We start from the raw sequence: 19,111 nt of genomic DNA, 5'->3' as shown, positions 1-19,111 counted from the left end.
TTACGGGAGGCAGTGCTCAGGTGAGGAACATGCTGCTCAGGTGCCCACTTCCCCGGGCTACAGAAGGTAGTGCTCAGGTGAGGAATGTGGCAGCTCCTCAGCCTGTGCTGTGATATGCCCCAGCAAGAAAACTCCGTCCCGTCCTCCCCATTGTGGAGTGGCGAGGGCAATGTTTCTGTGTTAGTCTGTTCTCGCATTGCTAAAGGAATACTTGAGACTGGGCAATTTATAAAGAAAAGAGGTTTAATTAACTCACGATTCTGCAGGCTGTGCAGGAAGCATGGTGCCAGTGTCTGCTCGGCTGCTTCTGGGGAGGCCTCAGGAAGCTTACAATCATGGCAGAAGGTGAAGGGGTGCAGGCAGTTCACATGGCCAGAGCAGGAGCAAGAAAGCGAGGGAGGAGGTGTGACACACTTTTAAACAACCAGGTCTCATGAGAATTCACTCACTATCATGAGGTCAGTACTAAGAGGGATGGTGCTAAACCATTTGTGAGAAATCTGCCTCCAAGATCCAGTCACCTCCCACCAGGCCCCACCTCCAACCTCGGGGATTACATTTTAATATGAGATTTGAGCAGGAACACAGATCTAAGCCATATCAGTTGCCAAAGGATCCATCGAGTCTGTCTAAGATTGGTCCTGATAGTATCCCTTAACCTATGCTCTATCTCTTGCACAAATACCGGGTCTCTCTGCAGTTTGAGGAGACCAGGGCATGGCTGCTCAGGGGCTGGATACTTCCTTGCTGCTGCAATTGGTCCTGAATTTGGTGAGTGGTGTTGTAGGACCAGTAGTGCTGTTCTGTACTGGGGGTAGGTACACCTGAGAATCTAGGTTTCTGACTCTAAAGTCAATGAGGGCCGGGCATGGTGGCTCACGTCTGTAATACCAGCACTTTGGGAGGCCAAGGCGGGCGGATCATTTGAGGTGAGGAGTTTGAGACCAGCCTGGCTAACATGGTAAAACCCTGTCTCTAGTAAAACTACAAAAATTAGCCACTTGTGGTGGTACACATGTGTAATCCCAGCTACTCAGGAGGCTGAGGCAGGAGAATCACTTGAACCTAGGAGGCAGAAGTTTCAGTGAGCTGAGATCGCATCACTGCACTGCAGTGTGGGTGACAGAGTGAGACTCCGGCTCAAATAAATTAATTTAATTTAATTTAAAAACCTAAATAATTTAGAAACCTGGTGAAAAAAATCAATGAGGACCCGGCACAGTTGCTCATGCCTGTAGTCCCAGCAGTCTGGGAGGCCAAGGCAAGCAGATCACTTGAGCCCAGGAGTTTGAGAGAAGATGAGACAACATTGTGAGACCCCATCTCAAAGATTTAAAAATTATCTAGGTGCGGTGGCACATGCCTATGGTCCCAGCTACTTGGGAGGCTGAGCAGGAGGATCACTTGAGTCCAGGAGGTGGAGGCTGCAGTGAGGCTAACATCAGTGAGAACGACAAAGAAGAAACTCAGAAGCCAGCACTGAGGAAAGGGGTCAGGCAGCCATGTAAGGCCAGAATGATCAACATGAGGTCCCACAGGTCATGCTTAGTGTGGGTTGAGGAGATGCCTCCTGAGCTGGCTTGCCTTCATTGTCGAACCCCATGAGTGGCCATGAGCCACTCATGCTGCATTCTGAGGGTCTGGGGGTGGGTGCGCCTCTGCCTGGGCCAGCGCACTTCTGCCCTTCCAGCCTGCCTTGGGTTTCTTTTCACAGCTGAGACTTTCCTGGTGCTGGCATGGACTCTATGGGCCCCTGCCTCTGCGAGGCCAGGCTCCCACCTTTGTGAATTCAAGGGTGGAACGTTAAAACTCCTTTGTCGTCCCTCTCCAAGTGATGATGAGTGTGCTGACTGGGGCTGGCCGGTTGGGCCACGTGGGTGCAAGGCCTCAGAGTCCTGGGTGTTGGGGGCCTTGGTTGCATGTCCCGGCTTTCTTACCTGCACAGCCATGTGACCTTGGAGAGGTCATGTGATGGGGCTGCACCTCTGACCCCTCTGAGAGCTGAGGATGGTCTCATGAGCTGTTCCTGTGAGGCCCTCTGAGCACAGGCTGGGGAGGGTGGAGAGCACATCAGCAGCACACAGGCGTGAGGCTTTGGACACTGGGCGCTATGGAAGTCTTCCTGACATGCAGGTCCCAGAGGAGAGCGGCTGCCACACCACCACAACCTCATCCCTCGTGTCCCTGTGCTCCAGCCTGCGCCTCTTCTCCAGCATTGACGATGGTTCTGGCTTCGCTTTTCCTGATCAGGTCCTGGCCATGTGGACCCAGGAGGGGATTCAGAATGGCAGGGAGATCTTGCAGGTTTGGAACTGGGTGATGCCTAAGCTGGACAGGGGACCTGGGGGGCCCGTCTGCTGCAGAGGAGGATGGATGGAGCGTCCCAAGCCAGGGGACCCAGCAGGGGTGTGTGCTCTGTGCAGAGAATGCCATGCAAGGAAGTCCAGGTAGAAACCTATCTCTTTTAATTTTTGTTAGTAAAATATAGGACATTATAATTTAAAAAGATAAGAAATAAAATACAAAGGTAGTGTGAAAAAGTCCATTTGAAGGTAGCCTTTAGTGACTTAGACATTTCCCCTGAATGTTGGGCCAAGGAGGTTGGATGAATGGAAAGAAATTGCCTGTTGTGATGATGACGATTTCTGTTGGGCACCACTGTCACAGCAGTTACTGATGATCTCAGAGTGAGCCCGGACTCTCCCGGAGCCCCTGCCTGGCTGGTTGAGCTGTTCTCCCCCATGGCGCCCACTTACCCCAGGCCCTTCCCACCATGGGCCGGGTGTCAGGAGGTGCACCCTTCCCTCCGTGTTCTGCTGGGGCTGCCTGGGAGGGAAGATGTGGTCCTTGCATGGGACACAGCTCCTTACAGGCTCAGGCTTCCCAGAGGGATGCAGGCCAGCCCTGGAGATTTGGAAGGAGCTCTGCCCTGGGCACAATTTGGTGACAACTGCAGGGGCAGAGGTGTGCAGGGGCCCAGCATGGATGACAGAAGACAGCCTCACGAGGTGCAGTGAACTCAACTGAACAAAAACCTATTAAATAAGAAAGAAAGCCTACCTGCCCCCACCCCCCCCCATTCCCTGGAGGGGACGACAGCTGTTGGTGTAGTGGGCGTCCTGCAGAGCTTTTCCCTGGCGCATGAGAGATGTATATATACATTCTGACTAAAATTTTTTTTTTTTTTTTTTGCAAAATTGGTGTCATACTGTTTGTCTTGCTAATTTGTGAGACCCTTCGCTTTTCCTATGATAAATCTGGGCATTTATAGTGCAACGATGTCCTCTTGCTGCTGTGCCAGCATTTCTCTGAGGCTGGACTCCTGAAGTTGCACCCTGTAACTCTTGGAGGCTCTGTCATATTCCCTCAGAAAATGTCCTGTTGGCACAGATAGACAATACAGGAAGGAGCCCAGACAGCCCTTGAAACAGTCCACCCTACTCCACGGACCAAGACCCTCATTGGCCCAACCTCATCTGTTACCAAGTCCCCCAAGATGGCAAAGCCAGACCTGGACAGCTGGCCTCACGATTGTCCTGAGAGCCAGAGGCGGAGGCAGGATCACCAAAAATCGCTTGCAGGAAGGGCAGAGAGCACAAGTCTCTCGGTTCCAAGATGCCCGACACCTGACTCCAGAGCCCTGGGGGTGCCCTGGCTGCTGCTGTGCCCTGGCTCTGATGAGTGCATCTTGCCTCTGCCCTTTCAGAACTTATTCTCTTTCCCATTTGCGCTAGAGCTGCTGGTGCTGCTCTGCAAAGACTCCCTGGGTGGCTTCTCCCTCGCTTCATGATAGATTATTGCCAAATTCTGCCTTGCAACTCAGTCAGCATTTCTGACCTCAGGCTGCTGTGTTGGTTCTGTCCCTCTACGCCGTCCAGTGACGTGGTGGGGAGCGTGTGCTTGTGTAGGGACAGCTTTCCAGGCGGCTCCCCAGCCTCTCCCAAGATGCCATTGCTCCTCAGGAGCTGCTGGGAAGTGGGCAGTGTGGAAAGTCAGCCCCTACTTCACAGGAGACTCTGGGCCAGGCACGTCCTGGCACCTGCTTCAGCCGCCCTGCCATGGTGCCTGCCGCTGGCCTGAGCAGGGCGTTTGTAGCCACAAGTGGAAAGCAGAGCCAGGAATACCCAAGGCGGAAAAAGCAAACACGACAGAACGTTAGCTGCTGCTCCCTTGAGCTGAGGGGCTTAGGGTGTGTGTGACTCTATTTTTTGTTGTTTCAGTAAAATGCTGGCTGTTCTGTGCTTTGAAGTTTATTAGTGTATTCTTCACACTTCTGTGAGGAGGAACACCCCGCTCTGGAAAGCTTTTTGGCTTTAAGCCTGAGGGCTGCTGTGGGGACCCCCTCCATCTCTCCACGCTCTTCCTGGTGGCATGAGCTACAGGTCAGGCCTCATCGCAGGGAATCCCAAGGCTTACATCCTTAAAATAGATTATTTCAGAGGGAAAAGGGTCCTGCCCTGGCCTCCACAGCAGTCCCCATGAAGGGCCTGCAGGGGACTTGCCCCTGCCTGTGTCTGACACTTTGTCCAGGAAGAGGGGTTCTGTCTAGCCTGGGCCTATGCACCCCTGAGGCAAAGGCAGGAGGACCAGGCCATTGACAGCCCACCAGAGTTGCGTGGGATGGAGGAGGAGCACCCCTCAAGACGCAGAGACCTTGGCAGACAGGAGGGGCAGGGGCTGCCTGGGACAGCCATGCTGGGCTAGGCCCTGGACCAGGGAGGGAGCAAAGAGGTGTCTGCTTGGGGAAGTCCCTCAGCCTCTCCTGCTTACCAGGCTTGCTGCTTCCAGAGCCTGGACTTCAGCGTGGACGAGAAGGTGAACCTTCTGGAGCTGACCTGGGCCCTTGACAACGAGCTCATGACAGTGGACAGTGCCGTCCAGCAGGCAGCCCTGGCCTGCTACCACCAGGAGCTGAGCTACCAGCAGTAAGAGGCCACAGGGGACTGGGGAACGTGGCAGTGTGGCTGGCCAGGCGGGCCTGGAGGGGGGTCTGGGGCACACAGGACACCAGTCAGCTCTTATCCACCCCACATGGCCAGTCCTGGGGCAGGGCTCTGCACACCGTCTGTCCCGTGCTCTCTGGCCCCTCAAGCCGGCGCTCGCAGAGGGACAGGAGCAGAATCTAGCCGCGGAGCATGGACAGGTGAATGGCAGCCGCTCATCCGTGTTTCTGGGCTGGGTGGGGCCTGAGGACCTGTGCCGTCTGAGTCTACACAATTTAAGGCTCGCTGGCTTTCCTCCCACTTATTGAGGTGCTTGGGATCTGTATGTTGGGGGCCCCCACTGAGCCCTTTGCATTGAGGTTTCGAAGGGACAGACATGAGGTCCCCCCTCATGCTGGTGCAGGCGCTTGCCAGCGCCAGGTGGGGTCCTGCCGCTGCCTCTCGCGCCAGGGGGCTCCCAGGCTGGGCTGTCAGCAGGAGGAAGGAAAGGCACTTTTCAAACGTGGTCACAAAATGCCCCGTGACGTTGGGCTGAGAACCCATTCCCTTTTAATTGTGTCTGTTTGGTTTGGCTGACCATTCAGGCCATCCGTCTGCTAGGCAGATTTGCAAAAAGATTGTCGTGGTGTTTTTGTCAATGTTCTGAAGCTGCAGAAAAGATTGGCAGAAACCACAATCTCAGCCCTAAAGACTGCATCTGTCCAGGTGCAGACAGCGGAGCTGCCTCTGGCCTCAGGCAGCTCTGCAGATAGAACCAGAGAAAGGCTTGCCCAGGTCCCTCCCCTGGTCTTGGGACAGGGAGGGAGAAAAGCTCCTTTCGTGGGGAAACAGTCACTGGAATAGCAGGTGCCACCAATGATTTACACAGTGCCTCAGCTGGGTCAGGGTGGCCAGGCAGAGCTGAGACCACATACAACCACTGCGTTGTGCTCTGGTGACTCACTGTGTGCTCACTAGTGTGCTGGGATGCCCATGCAGGGCTAACAGGTGGCCAGCCTCCTCCCCGCCACATGCCCATTACTGAATTAGGTACTTGCGATCCACGCCCAGCTGCCGATGAGAGGGCTCACAAACCAACTCCCACATGCCCTGGGGCTGCATAAGTGATGTGGCATGCTGTGGGACTCCAGGCTCAGTCTTCCTGGGTTAGAAACCACCTAGAAACTTTCCTTGCCAAGTCACGTGGCCCCTCTCTCTCAGTGTACACATCTATAAAATGAGCGTAGCAGTTGTAGAAACTGCCTTAGGAGCAGGCTGGTGGAGCAGTGCCCGCTGTATAGTTGGTGTGCTAGTTTCTATCATTGATGCAGATATGGGGCCCAGAGCCACCTGGCATGGCGGGTCAGGCCAGCAGTGGGGTCCCATCTGACCCTGTCTCCTTCCTGTGGCAGAGGGCAGGTGGAGCAGCTGGCAAGGGAGCGTGACAAGGCGAGGCAGGACCTGGAGAGGGCCGAGAAGAGGAACCTGGAGTTTGTGAAAGAGATGGATGACTGCCACTCCACCCTGGAGCAGCTCACGGAGAAGAAAATCAAGTTGGTTCTGGGCCCAGGTGGTGGATTCTTACCTGGGCCTCTCCAGCCCCTTTGAGGGCAGGTAGTGGACACAGGGCTGCCAGGGGCCAGAGCTGCGGGTGTGGCTCAGTGGAGACCCCCCTATTTCACCTGAGCCAGGGGGAATCCAGGGGGCACAGCCTTGAGAAAGCAGAGCCCTGCTCTTCCTGGGGTTGGTGCAGTGCCTGGCCCTGGCTGCATCCCCATGGACCGAGGAGGTCCTGCCTCCTGCCCTCGCTTTGCTGGGCTCTTCTCACATAAGCCAAGCCTTTCTGCCCCTAGCTGCGTGCCTGTGATGCAAGAGGCAGGTGGCTATGTTGCAAGGACTGGCAATGGTTTCCTTTTGGCCCAGCAGGTAGAAGGAGCCCAGAGAAGGAACCCAACTCCAGGTATCACAGCTGTAGTGACCCCGATGTGGGGACAGTTGTGTGGAACAGTGGCTGGATAGACCAGAGAAAAAGATTTCTGATTTGTTTTTATTTTTGTTTTTGTTTTTGAGATGGAGTCTCCCTCTGTATCCCAGGCTGGAGTGCAGTGGTGCCATCTTGGCTCACTGCAACCTCTGCCTCCCAGGTTCAAGCAATTCTCTTGCCTCAGCCTCCCAAGTAGCGGGGATTAAACAGGCGCCTGCCACCACACCCAGCTAATTTTTGCATTTTTAGTAGAGATGGGGTTTCACCATTTTGGCCAGGATGACCAACTCCTGACTTCAAGTAATCCACCCCCATCAGCCTCCCAAAGTGCTGGGAATACAGGTGTGAGCCACCACGCCTGGCCGTAGATTTCCGATTTGTTTTGTTTAAGGATACAACCACCGCACTGGTTCACAAACAGAACATCTGAGGAAATCCCGCCCAAGAGGGTTTCCCAGGCTCAGGCAGGGAGAGGGGCTTCTCTATGTCATTGGTGGGGCACATGTCTGCCTGGGCTGAGCTGCTGTTTTTCACCTGAAGTTTGCACATGCTTGGAGGGTCCTCCGGGGTAGCTCAGGACAGGCTTTCCTGGCTCTGAGTCACAGCTCTTGGGCAGGGGCAGCAAGACATGGCTGGCCTTCCTGCCATTCTCCCTTGTCAGTGGGTCCTCTGCTGGCTCGGGAGGTCTGCCCGAAGCTGCAGTCCTGGCCCTGTTGTCCCCACGCCCTTGGGTTCTTGGTCTGCAGGTTGGCCCACCCTCTGCATTGCACAACACAGACACAGCACTCGCTGCCATGGTCCTGGTGGTGGTGGCTCAGCTGAGCGTGGCTAGCAAAGAAGAGCTATGCGCGATGGAGCCACGTGGTGTGGCACCCTCCAGGGATGCGGGCGGTTTGCTTGGGGTGCTGCGGAGTCCCCAGGGTGAGCCTGCAGATGGGAGCCTGGCTGCTGGCCACATCGCATGTTGGAATTGTGCCAGCTGCACTGCGGGCTGAAGCCTGAAGCTGCTGCTCCTTTACCAAAGAAGCCCTGAGCATCTTTGTCGTGCACCTGGGGGTCCAGGGGTTGAGGGGCTACTGATGGGTCCGTGTCCTCTGGAGAAGTGAGTTTGGTTGGTGAGACAGCTGTGGTGTGTCTCCTGTGTGCACCAGGGGTCGCCTCACTTAACGGCCACTGGGACCAAATAGGCCATTTATCCCCATTGTTCAGCCAAACAAACTGAGTCCTGGAGCAGCTCAGTAACTGGCCCAGTCCCGCAGCAGTGAGCGTGCGTGTGTGAAGCTGACACCCAGGTCTCCCTTCTCCTGGCCTTACACTGTTTCTGGGTCAGCCGAAGGCCACTGGTCAGCTTTCTGGGGAGCAAGAGCCTCAGGTGGGAGAAGCATGAGGGCAGAGCCCAGCCACTCTCCTTCAGGCCTTCCAGAGCCAGGCACAGTCCGGGGCCAGCTCTAAGGCCAGTGGGCGCCCCCCATCTCCATAACCCATGTCCTCAGGGTTTCCACGGATCTGTGCTGGGCAGAAGGGGGTCCCCGCTGCACCTCCTACAGCCGCCACCTCCACATGGTTCAGTCCATAGAGGGTGGCTGGGACAGGGCGGGGCCTCACCCCGCCTCTGTTCGCCTGCACCTCCCAAGTCCCCTTTCCTTCCAGGGCTGGCTGGGGACGGCTGTACACAGCAGGTCCAGATCTACATGTGCCTCTACATGGTGTGGGGAGTTAGTGTGAGTGCATGGGGCCTGTGGAGTGCAAGGGCATGTGGGATGCAATGAGGGTGCTGTGAGCGTTCATGGGACCTCAGGTATGCGGGGTACAGTGGTGGTGCAGTGCGTGTACATGGGGCCCATGGGGTGCCATGTGGGTGCTGTGAGTGTATGTGGGGCTCGTGTGGTGCCATGTCAGTGCTTTGAGCATGCTTGGGGCCTGTAGGGTGCAGTGGGGGTGCTGTGAGTGTTCCGGGACTAGAGGGGTGCAGTGGAAAGTGCTGTGTGCATGTATGGGGCCTGTGGGGTGCAGTGGGGGTGCTGAGTGTGCGTGGGGCCTGTGTGGTCCTATGTGGGTGCTGTGAGTGTGTGTGGGGCCTGTGGAGTGTAGTGGGGGTACTGTGTGCATGGGACCCGTGGGGTGCAGTGGGGGGTGCTGTGTACATGCATGGGGCCTGTGGGCCCCCTGGAGTGTACATTCTTGGTGCCACTGGCTCCTGTGGCTGTGGTGGTGGTGGGAAGCCCCTGTAGGACTGTGGTCATTTTCAGGGAAGCTAAAAGTCAAGTCTCCTTTCACCAAACATGAGGAGGTGTCTGGTGAGGCGAAAAGCCAGGTACAGGGACAGGCGCAGGCAGTGGCTGGGGCCCTTGCCCTCCACGTGGAGGAGCTGGGCCAGGCCTCAAGGCCCGAGTTCCCTGCCCTGAGTGTGGAAGGCATTTTGTTAGGAAGCGGTGTCCCTGCTCCTGTGGGCAGGGAGGGTCTCTGTGGTCTCCGTCAGCTGAGCTATTCTGGGCCAGCCTTGTAGTGTCATCATTCCCACCTGGCTGGGGAATTCCTAGAGGAGGGACCGAAAGATGCCCCCCGGCCCCTGGGGGAGGTGACCTTGACTTTGTTGCTTAAGACGTTCTCATAGCTCCCTGCCTTCCGGAGCGCACATGAGGCCAGCTTGGATCTCCAGAGGAGACAATTGCCAACATTTAGGAGCTGAAAGTATGTCAGGGAGACCCACGGGGAGCTCCAGGAACTCATTTCCTCTCCCTGGACGCCCCCTCCTTTCTCCTGACGGCTCTGTTGTAAGCTCGGTTCGTCCACCTCTCACTTTCATCCTGAGTATCGGGATGCACCTATCCCTGTTGGTGCCACAGGGATCTTGGTGCTGCCTCTCAGGACCTGAGGGGCTGGGCTCTGACCTCCAGCGACTTCGTTCTCCCGAGCACAGCCTCATCCCAGCCTTGGGGTTAGCAGGGCCCCTAGACAAGAGTGCTCCTTGTGAGACACTTGTGTTCAAAGCTGGAAGTAAGTTGACTCATACTCAGTTTGAGTAACTGAGAACTGATTTGCTTCTGTCCACACGTGTATACCTTGATTCTCTCCCAGCCATTTGGAAAGACTTGTGTGAATTGTCTTTCCCAGGGTTAGAGGATTGGAAACACTCTGTCCTGGAACCTGTTGGAGGGATGCATTCGAGGTGCTAAGCTGCAGCCTCAGAACCCACGTGGCCCTGAGAGCTTGGGTTTTGTCCCATGAGCAGTGGGAGTTATGAGTAGGTTTCTGTAAGTAGCTTTTATTATTGCATTAGGTTTTCCTTATTATAAATGTAATGAGTGATACATGTTTATTGCACACATTTTAGAAAGTACAATTAAAGGAAAAATAAAACCAGAAATCTCACTTTCCCAGGGGTATCACTCTTTACATTGTCTATATATCTTTCACCTTTTTTTTCTATGCACATAATTCTTAAAAAATGATACCATGTTGTGGCCGGGTGTGGTGGCTCACGCCTGTAATCCCAGCACTTTGGGAGGCAGATCACGAGGTCAGGAGATTGAGACCATCCTGGCTAACATGGTGAAATCCCGTCTCTACTAAAAAATACAAAAAATTAGCCGGGCATGGTGGTGGGTGCCTGTAGTCCCAGCTACTCGGGAGGCTGAGGCAAGAGAATGGTGTGAACCTGGGAGGCAGAGTTTGCAGTGAGCTGAGATCCCGCCACTGCACTCCAGCCTGGGCGACAGAGCAAGACTCTGTCTCCAAAAAAAAAAAAATGACACCATGTTGCATATGCTTTTCTGATGGCCACAGAGCATCTCACCTGGGTCTTTGTGTGGATCTGCCATAATTTATTTAACCATTTCCCTATTTTTGTATATTTCAAAAGTTTTTAAAGAGTAGGCTGATAGGAAATATGTAGCTTTAACACTACCCCAAAAGATTTGTGGAGTATTAAATTAGTCAGATTATTGTACTTCCTTCATACTCTTCCCTTTTGAGTGTTGTTTCTTTAAAGTTCTAAGCCAAGATTAAAAGCCCGGGCTCTGGGGCTTAGGTGTCTCGGACTTGGTTATGGGCGTCACCAGGCTTCTGCAGAAGTGGGAGCCTCACTGGTCTTCAGTCTGGGTAGACGTGGTTTGAGAATTCCAGTGAAGCTGCTGTTTCAGAAAGAGATGAGACTGAGCGTTGAACACTGTTTTTCCTGCTAATGGAAACGGTTATTGTAAAAGATGAATGTAGCAGCTGAGAAAAAAATATCCCCCACCTCTTCCTCAGATTGCTTTGGGAATTCACTGTCCATGGGTTTCATGCTGCCTCCCTCCTTGGGAGGGAGGTGATTTTCATGTGCATTTGGTATCAAAAGTCTTTATCAAAGGGCTGTTGCCTGCCATGCACACCGGGTGGAGGGGCCACCTTGGGACTCACCCCAGGGAGCTGCGCTCCTCGCTGTGAGGGGGCAGCTGGTGGCATTTGCCATGTGACCCACCAGATCCCCTTGTCTGGGGTCACCTCCAGCAGCCTGTGAGGGAGGAGCACCCACCCTCAGATTTGCCTCCCAGCATGGGCAGCTCAGCCAAGGCAGGGCGGCCCTGCACGTGCTGAGGACAGGGGCGTTTCTAAGAGGGAGGAGGCTAGGAAGGGGGTGGCGTGGGCCTGGGCAGCCCCGACATGACATGTCTGACGTGTGATGTGTGACATGTTACAGGCATCTGGAGCAGGGGTACCGGGAAAGGCTGAGCCTCCTGCGGTCTGAGGTGGAGGCGGAGCGAGAGCTGTTCTGGGAGCAGGCCCACAGGCAGAGGGCCGCGCTGGAGTGGGACGTGGGGCGCCTGCAGGCTGAGGAGGCTGGCCTCCGCGAGAAGCTGACCCTGGCCCTGAAGGTAGGGGCATCCCCAGGGCATCCAGGAAGCTGGGGGGGGCCTGAGCATCCCCCACACCCACGTCATCCTGGTTGAGGATCCAGATCCACACCTGCCAGTGCCCTCAAGCTTATGTTTCAGGGCAGGGCCCGAGGGAGCACCTGCCGCAGTGAGGAGGTGTCCCACTCGCTGCAGAGCAGAAGGGGTCCTGGCTTGCCAGCAGGACATTGCCCCTCCTCCCCCACCACTCCCACTCTCTGCTCTGGGCCAGGTGGACCCGAGGTCAGGGAGGGCCAGCACCCGCAGCCAGCACTGCTTCAACCCCAGAAACCAGGAACACCCATGGGGGCAGCAAAGAGACCAGAACCTAAAGCCCAGCCTGCCCGAGGCTGGCTTTGTGGCCTGGAGCTGATGGGGTTTGATGGGCTTTGGTGAGTGTCTCACAACTGTCCCCTGATACTGACTCCAGTGAGGCATCGCAGCGGGACAGAGGTGCTGGCCCTTGCTGTGCTGGTCCCTGCTCTGCTCCTGCCTGTGTCCTCCTCTCCTAACTCCCCACACCTGCCCCACCTCCCGGGAGGAGAGGCTGGGCAGCCTGAGCCCCCCAACAGCCTTGCTCTCCACCCTTCTCACCACAGTCCCCCACCGTCTACAGACGCTGCCTCCTCCCCTGGCGATGGCTGTCTGAGCTGTCCTGGTACGATATCTGATCCCTGGTTCAGGAATGGCTCTGGAAGGATGCCTTTTCTATAATACTTTTGCAATGCTTTTGTATTCCCCACCCTTTCTTTTTTTTTTCTTTTTTTTTTTTTCTTGAGATGGAGTCTCGCTCTGTCGCCCAGGCTAGAGTGCAGTGGCATGATCTCCACTCACTGCAAGCTCCGCCTCCCGGGTTCCCACCATTCTCCTGCCTCAGCCTCCTGAGTAGCTGGAACTACAGGCTCCCGCCACCACGCCTGGCTAATTTTTTGTATTTTTAGTAGAGATGGGGTTTCACCATGTTAGCCAGGATGGTCTTGATCTCCTGACCTTGTGATCCGCCAGCCTCGGCCTCCCAAAGTGCTGGGATTACAGGCGTGAGCCACCGTGCCCGGCTCTCCACCCTTTCTTGTATGACTCATGGCCTTTCTGAGCACGGGGTAAGGGAGGGGACAAGAGAAGTGAAGACGATGAGGTAGCCACAGTCTGGGTGGGCTCTGGCGTCTGTCCTGGGAGGGTGAGGGACATCCCCGGCACAGCCGCCTGCACAGCACCAGGTGCCTCGCCTGCGGTGGGTGGGGGTTCTTTCCTGATGCCCAGTCCTGTGAGAAGCAAGCCTCTCACCTCCATCCTGCACACATCCCCTCCGTCCTGCAGGAGCCTGATGAGCCACTGGCCTGTGTCTCCTAGGAAAACAGTCGCCTACAGAAGGAGATTGTGGAAGTGGTGGAAAAGCTTTCGGATTCGGAGAGGCTGGCCCTGAAGCTGCAGAAGGACCTGGAGTTTGTGCTGAAGGACAAGGCGAGTCCCTTTGCTGACAGTCTGCCTCCAGAGGGGAGGGCCTGCTGGGCAGAGTGGGGGTGGCGGGGGTGGCGGGGGAGAGATGCGGCAGGTCACAGAATGCGGTATTCTCCTAAAATTTGGAATGAAGAGAAAGTCAGCATGAGGCCTTCCCTCTGCTTCCTCTGCATGACAATGTGGGGGGCCGTCTGCCCACACAGCACAACTGCTCACTAGCGACAGCCCTCAGTGGTGGGGGGCGTGGAGGGAGGGCAGGGCCTTCCCTGGGTGTCACCTAGGGAGGAGGATGGGGAGAGGGGCTGCCCAGGGTCAGGGTCTGGGCTCCAGGGATGAGTGTGGCCACCTTAGATAAGTCTGGAAAATCCTTCTGTCTTGTGACCTTCTAGACGGGGGAGTAAGGAGAAGGAGGGGGGATGGCAGCTATACCTGGAGATGCAGCGCCAGGTGTTGGCGGAAGCTGGGCAGGTTCTTGGAGCCCAGGGGCTGGAGAAGCAGGTCCCCCTCTGGCCCGAGGCCCATCTGTGACTTCGTGTCCGCCTTTCAGCTGGAGCCACAGAGTGCAGAGCTCCTGGCCCAGGAGGAGCGGTTCGCAGCAGTCCTGAAGGAATACGAGCTCAAGTGCCGGGTACGTGCCTGCTCTGTCTGCCTTTTAGTCTCATGTCCAGGCTCTGAGTCTCCACACGCAGGTGGTCCACAGTAACGCAGGAGTGTCTGCTCCAGGGAGAGCCTCTGCTTGCGGCCATGCTTGACCATGGCCTTGCCACACTCCTAGACTTAGGGTTCCCTGGCTCTCGTTGCCACCTATCCTGAAGGCCGCCTCTGTGTGTCCAGGGACCATGCAGGGCATTGTTGTCTTCTGTTGTTCATGTTTAGCTTTCCTGGGCCAAACCTGCCATGCGTGTCCGTCTGTCAGTTGGAGACACAGGAGTACAGGGCGCAGTGGACGCAGTGAATGAAACTTAAACCCAGGAGGACCCCCGTACACGCTTAATGTTCTCAAGGACCCCAAAGAGCTTTTGTTGATGTAGGTTATGTGGATTAAATTTAATATTTACCATGGTAAAAATTAAAGTGGAAATTTTTTAAATTTATTAATTTATTTAAGAATAATAATGTTAATAACAGGTTAACATAAATAGCCTATTTTGGGGAACATAGCTGTTTTCCAAAAGAAACAAAAACTAGCCAGGAATGTGCCGTGGTGTTGCATTCTCGCCAGCCTCCTCACTGGCCGGCCAAACAGAGGACGGGATGCTCAAACCTGCTGCTGCGTCAGTCCATCATGATATCACATGACACAGAGCATCTGGAACTGCCACGTGCCCCGAAAGAGAATGAGTGAAGGAGGCCGGGCGCGGTGGCTCACACCTGTAATCCCAGCACTTTGGGAGGCCGAGGTGGGTGGATCATGCGGTCAGGAGTTCAAGACCAGCCTGGCCAAGATGGTGAAACCCCGTCTCTACTAAAAATACAAAAATTAGCTGGGTGTGGTGGTGCGCGCCTGTAGTCCCAGCTACTCAGGAGGCTGAGGCAGGAGAATCACTTGAACCCAAGAGGCGGAGGTTGCAGTGAGCCGAGATCACACCACTGTACTCCAGCCTGGGCCACAGAGCGAGACTCCATCCCTCCCCAAAAAAAGAGAATGAGCGCAAGGAAGTCACTTCGCACCTCGGCGTGCCACACATTCACCTGCCCCGCTGGGCCACATGTGGGCTGCTGGGAGGCCTGGATGCCCACCCTCACAGCCTGTGTTTCTGGTGCTGTATGACACAGAGTGATTGATTGTTCAGGTTCAGAGCTTGCGGTTGGACCACCACCCTCCTTGGCACATTTTAAATGCAAGCTGCCAGGTTCTGGGGCATTGCAAAGCCTCCATTTCTTCCCCTCCCTGCTCACCTGAGCACGCAGAGACCGTGGAACGTTTTAAAGCTCGGGTGTTTCTCTAGATCTGCAAGAGTGGTTCTGTGAGGAAAGCCCGGTTCCAGTGCCTTGAAGGCCGCCTTGCAGACGAGCTGATGGCTGGCCCAGCCAGCTCCCCATGGTCTCACCCCACCCTGCTCTGGCCCGCAGGAGAAATTCTGTGCGGAAGAAAATTCTGTGTAGAAGAAAACAAACTAGAGTTGAGTTGGGTTGATTATTAACAATACAGAAAAGTTACTTTATCTCTAAGGTCGTTCACCACATGGTTCTTTCATAGGCAGCTCCTGGTTAGGTTTTAATTTACCAAAAGTTAATTTATGTAAAACTTGTACAGAAACATTTTTTTCACCATCAAAAACCCCAGTCCTTGACCCACCTGCCCCTCTTACATCCTGGCATACAGAGGGTTAGGTCCAAACAAGTTGTAACAATAGACACTGAACCCAGCCAAGCTCTCAGCATCAGGAACGGCTGGGCATGTTATGACTGTTATTCTAACAGAACCCTGTATAGGCTTGAAAATAACATGGAAGCGGATGATTTTAGGCATGGAATTCTTTCCAGGCAGCATTGCCAGGTGAACAGAGATAAGTCACATGCATCCACAAATAACAGCCATTTAAGACCCTGTATAATCCCCCCACCCAGCAAAAATGAGAAAAAAACCTAAAGGTATCAGTAGAGCTTGCTTACTGTTCACTCATTCATTTCTCCTGCAAGTTAGCTTTAATAATAATTTTAATAAAAATTTTCAAGTTGGGCAACCATAGTTTATAACTATATGAACAGGTGATGATCTGAAACTGACTTAATTTTACCTGGTGGATAATCTTTAGTTACCTTGGGTGGTGATGCCACAGCACAACTGGTTTTAGTTACAGCTCATTCTTTCCGTGTGTGAATCTTAAGGCCACATCACCCCGTGCTGAAAATCTGTGATTGTTTCTGGGGATACTGTGATGGTCATTGTTAAGTGAGCAATCGATGTGAAGTAATTTCACATGATTTGAAATTTGAGCAAGTATTATAGGGAAAATATGTGTCTGTTAAGCTGGTAATTCATGGGCTGCCCTATAGCCAGAGAACCAGATAAAGCATTGTTGTTCGATTTTAAGGGTCTATTCTCGATTCACTCTGAATGATTTCCCTCCCATGTAAAGTGACCCTGACTTTGTCCCTGCCGCACGTTGCTTTGCAACCCCAGAGGACTGAGGTGAGCCCGAGCTTGCGTTCTCAGTGGCTGTGATTACCCCTTCCTGTCTGTGGTTTGCCTCCATCTGGGCACCCTGCCGTTGTTCCCTGCACGTCTCATTCTCCTTTTGAGAATCCTATGTGTGATGAGCGGTGTCGCCTTCCTTCTGCCTCGACTAGTGTGTGTGGGGTGGGTGGGGCCTGCCATGCGGATGGGGTCCAGATGGTGTGCTGCTAGGACTGCAGCTGCATGTGGGCTGCCGGCTTCCTCCTCTGGTAGCTGCTGGAGCAGACTCAGAACCTAGAGATAACCTTCCATTAATAGATTCCTTTAGTGCCCTGGATTTTTCAAATTTAAAACCCTTCTTTCTTTAACATGATTCTGTTACTTAAAGACATGCTATTCTTTTCATCTGGGGTTCTTTCAATTTTATTTTTTGAAACAGCAGAGATATTTTATATTTAAATGCTAACCTATTTATTCAGATATTTCCCCTTTCCTTTTTTTGGATTTTTTTGTCTGTTTCAAACTAACATTTAGAATATTTAAAAACTTTTTATATGAAAACAATTTCAAACTTTCATAGTTACAAACAAAACTAGTGCACAGAACACGTGTCTGTGTACCCTTTACCCACATGCATCTGTTCACATTTCACCCTGTTGGCTCTGCCTTAGCATACCTGCTCACTGGCTGTGTTGGTGTGGATGTGAACATGTAGACATTGTTATTTCTGAACCACAGCCTCAATCCAAAGGAAACATCAGCAAACCACAACATGAGACCATTTCTATGAAAAATGGGCAGGAATGACAGTGTTCTTCAAAATTATCAATGTCATAAAAGACAAAGAAAGGCTGTGGGAATGTTTCAGAGTCAAGGATGTTAAAGGAACAGGACAACTGAAGGCAGCACCTGGCCCTGGACAGAACACTGTAAAATCCACTGAGAAAAGGAGAAAATGCTGTGATCTTCATGACATCCAAGTTTTATTTACTATACCTTCTAAAGCCTAGTTCATAATAGATTTTTTACAATAATAACATTTGATTTAATAAAAATTAAGACCCACTGATCAAAAGACACAAATGGGAGTAAATGTTTGTGAATTATGTATTTATCTGATAAAAGACTTGGATCCAGAATATATAAAAACTCTCTCCAAATATGAATACATAACCTAATAAGAAAAAGGTGTATAAGTACCCATAAAGATGCTAAACATCATGATTTAGCATCCGAGGGTCAGATATGCACATCCTGACCCTTCACGGCCCAGTGCTTGTGTGCACTTCCTAAGAAACACTTCCTCCCGTTCTGCTGGCAGTGCTGTGCAGCTTCCCGCTCCTGCAGGTGATCATGCAGAGTTCAAGGATTTGCAGATTGCTTATTAAGCCTTTGGTAGGCTTCAAATTGATACAGGCTTTAAACCACAGCAATTTGTAAAAGCCACAAGCGAGGGCTTTTATTTCCTGGAGAGTAAGTTTCCCAGCACCTGACTGAATGAGAATATTTTCTCATGACTGAGGCATGCTTGATGAACTGCCATCGAAGCAACATGTTACCTGCTGTTCGAGTTCTGCTTCCCTCAGTGCATCTACCGAGGGCCAGGTTGTTTCTTTAATATCCTTTATTCTGACTCATTTCCTTTCTTTGTCTTTATGACATTGATATTTTTGAGGAATGTTGTCCTCCTCGCTTTTTCATAGCAACGTTCCCGTTTTGTGTGTTTCTCATGTTTCCTGTTCACAGCACTGAGGCTGTGCATCCTCAGCTGGCACAGCACATGGGTGATGTTGTGCCCCGCTCGCTGGTGTTGCTTCTGATCTCCCAACCGAGGTGTCGCCTGGTTTCTCTGCTCAGTAATCACCATTTTTTCTCCCCTGCAACTATTAATAATACACAGTCAGTGGAAAGACACTTTAGGACCATGCAAATATACTGCCTTCATCAGAATCTTCCCTGGATTTAGCATCACTGGTGATTCTTGCCTGATTCAGTCTTTACTATGATGGTTGCAAAATGATTTTCCTGCTTAGCAGCCCCTCCACATCTGTCCATGCCATTGGCATTCTACTCAAGCTAGAGAAATCCTGTCTGTCCAGATCTAGCCATACATGTACCAATCACTGGTATGGACTCATGAATTCCCATTTCCTCCCTATGGTTTTTAATTATTTTCGTGCCCAAATTGTGCAAGATTTGGCAAGTGAGAGTCCTCGGCTGCTTGCTGTGCCGCGGCATGCCCCGCAGTGTTGGCTGCTGCCTTGTTTTGTCAAATGTTTCCACACTTGCTGGCATAATGAGATGCCCCAGCACCTGCCCGCAATCTGCCATTTCTCCGAGGAGTCTTGGTTCCTTTCCTGAGGGAATGGTTTTAGAGACAGGATCTGGGTGCCTGGCATGCTGCTCGCTCCTAGGGGTCGCTGTGTCTTGACTGAGGGCATCTTTCTGGTCGGTCTCCAGATTCCAGAAGGATCACCCTGAGCCCTCCCCACTGTGTGTCACCTGATCTCTGCAAACTCACTTTTCGGGTTTCTTTGTATTTTGTAACAAGGATATTGGTGTTTTTAAAAACTTTTTTTCTTTCAACTTTTATTTTAGATTTGGGGGTACCTGTGCAGGTTTGTTACCTGGGTATATTGCATGATGTGCCGTGTGGGCTGGGGCCTCCCTTCTCCATCTGGGCCTCTCCAAGTGGCCTCTGCAGGGCTACTTTGGGCTTCATCACAGCATAGTGGCGGCAGCTGCCCCAGAG

At 53.0% G+C, this 19,111-nt stretch overlaps 1 protein-coding gene across 14 annotated transcripts in view; it reads left to right on the top strand.

The window, feature by feature from the left end:
* NINL (ninein like) overlaps nt 1–19,111 on the top strand; it is a 139,110-nt gene that overhangs the window by 89,065 nt on the left and 30,934 nt on the right. For all 14 annotated transcript variants that reach the window (XR_010154092.1, XR_010154091.1, XR_010154090.1 and 11 more), the window contains 6 exons: nt 2,134–2,304; nt 4,789–4,925; nt 6,335–6,475; nt 11,588–11,762; nt 13,131–13,241; nt 13,786–13,866. Coding sequence is in view for 11 of the 14 variants with exons in the window: in XM_054674920.2 (XP_054530895.1) it covers nt 2,134–2,304; nt 4,789–4,925; nt 6,335–6,475; nt 11,588–11,762; nt 13,131–13,241; nt 13,786–13,866 (816 nt within the window). In the remaining 3 variants the exon portion in view is untranslated. The remainder of the gene's footprint in view (nt 1–2,133; nt 2,305–4,788; nt 4,926–6,334; nt 6,476–11,587; nt 11,763–13,130; nt 13,242–13,785; nt 13,867–19,111) is intronic.

Source organism: Pan troglodytes, chromosome 21, assembly GCF_028858775.2.
Source record: "Pan troglodytes isolate AG18354 chromosome 21, NHGRI_mPanTro3-v2.0_pri, whole genome shotgun sequence".
NCBI lineage: Eukaryota > Metazoa > Chordata > Mammalia > Primates > Hominidae > Pan > Pan troglodytes.
Note: the sequence above shows the minus strand (reverse complement) of the source record. Positions and strands in the feature narration are given on the sequence as shown.